Raw genomic sequence first — 3,342 nt, 5'->3', positions numbered from 1 at the left:
TTAATGTTCCATGAAAAAATATGCAAGTTTTTCATAAAAACCAACCTCAGTCCATTTAGAGAAAGTCTAGTATAAGAGCATCGCTTACGTGGACTTTCGTAGTGTATTATCTACGTTTTGAGCATGTACTCTATAAGTATCACAACCACCTAAGTAGTCTTGGCTTAAATCTCGAAGGGAGAGTACTACTGTGAGAGGGGGAACCCAAGGGTTAGAGTAACGTGTTACAGAGATAAAATAATAGAGAGAAGAAGAGACACAAACAGATCAGACATTATACAGACATTATAAAAATGAAAAGAATACGCTAGGGTGGAGCTATTGTGAGAGCAACCGCGTGCAATCAACCATTGTGACCCTATCATTTCTCTCTCGTATTTTACTTTCAAGGAAGATGCTACTTAATCAACCACTGATATTATTAAATTACATAACATGGTTATAGAATTAAGGGCTTCGCCCCACCAGAGTTCACGCGCAAATAAGTAATAAAACAAAGAAAAAAGATATGCAGATTCTCCTTGCCACTTGCTCGCAAAGGACAACAGCCAATGCGGCAAGACTGTTAGAAAGGAGTCAAAAGGCCATAGAGTGTTAGAAACTCCACTGCCTGTTAGCTTAAACAAACAGAACATCGCCGTGCCCGAAATGGAAGAAGAAGAAGAAGAAGAAGAAGGAAAAGTAATGTCAGATTTTCTACCAAACGAAGTTGTAATCGAAATTCTCGCAAGACTCCCAGTGAAGACAGTGGCGAGGTGCAGGCGCGTTTGCAAAAAGTGGTGTTCTGTGATCTCCGGCAATTCCTTCATCACCACCCACATCAATCGATCTCTCTCTACAAGCCGTGACAACAGTAAGAGCAGCAGCCTGCGTCTCTTTCAGTCCATAAAAACAAAAAGCATTAGTGAAGTGATTACTAGACACTACGAGCACATTAGTATGTGTTCGGATGACGAATCATTTGGAAATAATAATAATTTCATCAAGGTGAAATCTTGTCCACTTTTCTGCGGTTGTGGTATCAGTAATTATTCCAACATCGTGGGTTTTTGCAAAGGGGTAGTCTGTCGGGCTTTTGATCGTCATTTTTACGCCAATAGTTATGTTCTATGGAACCCTTCCATTGATCGAGCTCTTGGACTTCCACAGCCTAATATTGCTAGAGGGATTCCATATTATGAAGTGAAGAACTCCCACGGATTTGGCTACGATCCTTCTAGTAATGATTTTAAGCTGGTCAGACTTGTATATCTGGAAAGGCATTACATCGACTCTCAACCGCTGGTTGAGATCTACACTCTTAACTCTGGCTGCTGGCGTGCCATTGATTCTCCTCCTCAATCATATATTGTCAAGAAGAATCGCTTATCTACTTTCGTAAATGGGGCATCGCACTGGCTCGCGCACACTCCACTCGATGCTGCGGCGGGCACCACCTTCCGAAATGTCATACTTGCATTTGATATGGGTAAAGAGGTTTTTCATGAGATTGAAGTGCCCAGCTGCTTTGTTCGGGAGTCTCATTTGAACATGACTGTTGGGGTACGTGACGGATTACTTTGCCTAGTCCCGCATAATTATAAACGAGGGGAGAAACAGTATATTTCTGTATGGATCATGAACCACTATGGTATTGGAGAATCTTGGAGCAAGCTATTCGATATTGATATTAGTCAACGACTACAGACGGTGGTAGCCTTCAGGAAGAACGGGGAAGTTCTAATTACCGACAAAGATGGGGAGCTTCTTTCTTACGAACCGAACACGCAACAAGTAACTCATCTGGGATTCCATAGACGTTCTTCATCCGACTCGGAGAGATGGGAGACATATTATGGCGAGAGTGCCTTTTTCATGGAGGCATACTCAGAGAGCCTTGTTCTACTAAACATACCAAATGCTGTCTCGGAACGAAAGGAAGAAAAGGTAGATCAGCACTTGCAAAATTGTTAGTTTTTGCAGAAGTTTGTATTCTAGAACTGAGACAATAATACGGCACTTTCTCAAGTCTTGGTGGACTAGATCTTGCACAGAAATCACCACTATCGCTGCATCATCATATATAGTTATAAATGGGCATCCATCAATTAAGAAACTAAGGGATGAAATGGCATTCGAGAAGGTGATCTAAAGTGTTCTTATGGAGATCCTGCTTAGAGGCCCTTCCAACTCAATCAAACCTCTTTAAAAAGAAAATAGTCGAGTTCTCACTCTGCCTCATTTGTAAGCTGGAGGAAGAAGACACAGTTCATGCTTTATGGAGATGTGAGGCAGCAAAAGATGTGTGGGGCCAGTGTTCTAAAAGATTACAGAAATGCTACCTTCCTTACACATCCATGATCCAAATCCTTGAAACCTTATTTCGGACTATGGATTGCCAACTCCTCCAAGAATTTGCTGTGGTTGCAAAGATGATATGGTGGAGAAGGAATAGATTTATCTTTAATGGCTCCTTTGCTCACCCGAATGCTATTATCAAGGATGCAAGAAGGACAAGATATGCTAAATGAGGAGAGCTCCTGGCAGGACAGTATGCAGCCTTGCAACTCAGTCAAGACTTGGCAGGCCCCTCCATCAAACTGGATCAAAGTGAACTGGGATAGTGCAGTAGACAAGACAGAAGGTTTTATTAGAGTGGGAGTGGTTGTTAGGGACAATGCAGGACATACCATTGCTACAAAGAGAACCAAGAAGCATCTCTTCCCTGATCCAGCACTTGCAGAAGCCTATGGAGCCCTCATTGCAGTCCAGTTTGGTTTGGAACTTGGGCTATCTCAAGTGATCATTGAAGGGGACTCTCTGCAAGTCATTAATGCTCTCAAAAGGGAGGAAGAGAGGTGTAACAGTGCTAGTATGTTTGTTGAGGAGGCTAAACATCTTCTTAATTTTTTTGCCAAGTGGGAGGTTTCTTATGTTAGGAGAAATGGCAATTATATTGCCCACTTGTTAGCAAAAAATACTCTTTCCATCTATGATCATGTTGTAACATTGGGGGTCCTCCCTACTTGTATTCAGGTGGTTTAATAGATTGTAAATGATTTTCTCAAAAAAAAAGAGAAGGTGATCTAAAGTCCAAAATTTTCCAACTTAAGAAAAATATACGCACACGTACAATTTCTAGATTTAAATTCCACTTTCATATTTCCCAATTTGCTACACAACCTCCACCACACTCCACACTCCATATTTTTTTTTAATTTTTTAATATTTTTTTTAAAATTTTTTTGAGTTTATTCTTTTTAAATTATTTTAAATTTTCTATTCATTATTTATATAATAAATATTTGATAAAAGAAAAAAAAAATTAAAAAAAATGTGAAGTGTGGAGTGTGAGGAGATTGT

At 40.2% G+C, this 3,342-nt stretch overlaps 2 protein-coding genes across 2 annotated transcripts; both read left to right on the top strand.

Moving 5' to 3' along the window:
* Positions 1-545: 545 nt before the first annotated feature.
* LOC108996700 (F-box/kelch-repeat protein At3g23880-like) lies at positions 546-1,964 on the top strand. The gene has a single exon (XM_035688444.1). The coding sequence runs from the start codon at positions 649-651 to the stop codon at positions 1,951-1,953; it is 1,305 nt and encodes a 434-aa protein (XP_035544337.1). The 5' UTR covers positions 546-648; the 3' UTR covers positions 1,954-1,964.
* A 481-nt stretch (positions 1,965-2,445) lies between these two features.
* On the top strand, positions 2,446-3,024 carry LOC118348520. The gene has a single exon (XM_035690420.1). The coding sequence runs from the start codon at positions 2,446-2,448 to the stop codon at positions 3,022-3,024; it is 579 nt and encodes a 192-aa protein (XP_035546313.1).
* The last annotated feature ends 318 nt before the right edge of the window (positions 3,025-3,342 follow it).

The sequence above is a fragment of the Juglans regia genome, chromosome 1, assembly GCF_001411555.2.
Source record: "Juglans regia cultivar Chandler chromosome 1, Walnut 2.0, whole genome shotgun sequence".
NCBI classification, from domain to species: Eukaryota; Viridiplantae; Streptophyta; class Magnoliopsida; order Fagales; family Juglandaceae; genus Juglans; species Juglans regia.
Note: the sequence above shows the minus strand (reverse complement) of the source record. Positions and strands in the feature narration are given on the sequence as shown.

What these genes read in the sequence shown, in the direction of transcription:
- LOC108996700 (XM_035688444.1), top strand. Translation starts at nt 649, where the DNA reads ATGGAAGAAGAAGAAGAAGAAGAAGAAGGAAAAGTAATGTCAGATTTT.
- LOC118348520 (XM_035690420.1), top strand. Translation starts at nt 2,446, where the DNA reads ATGGCTCCTTTGCTCACCCGAATGCTATTATCAAGGATGCAAGAAGGA.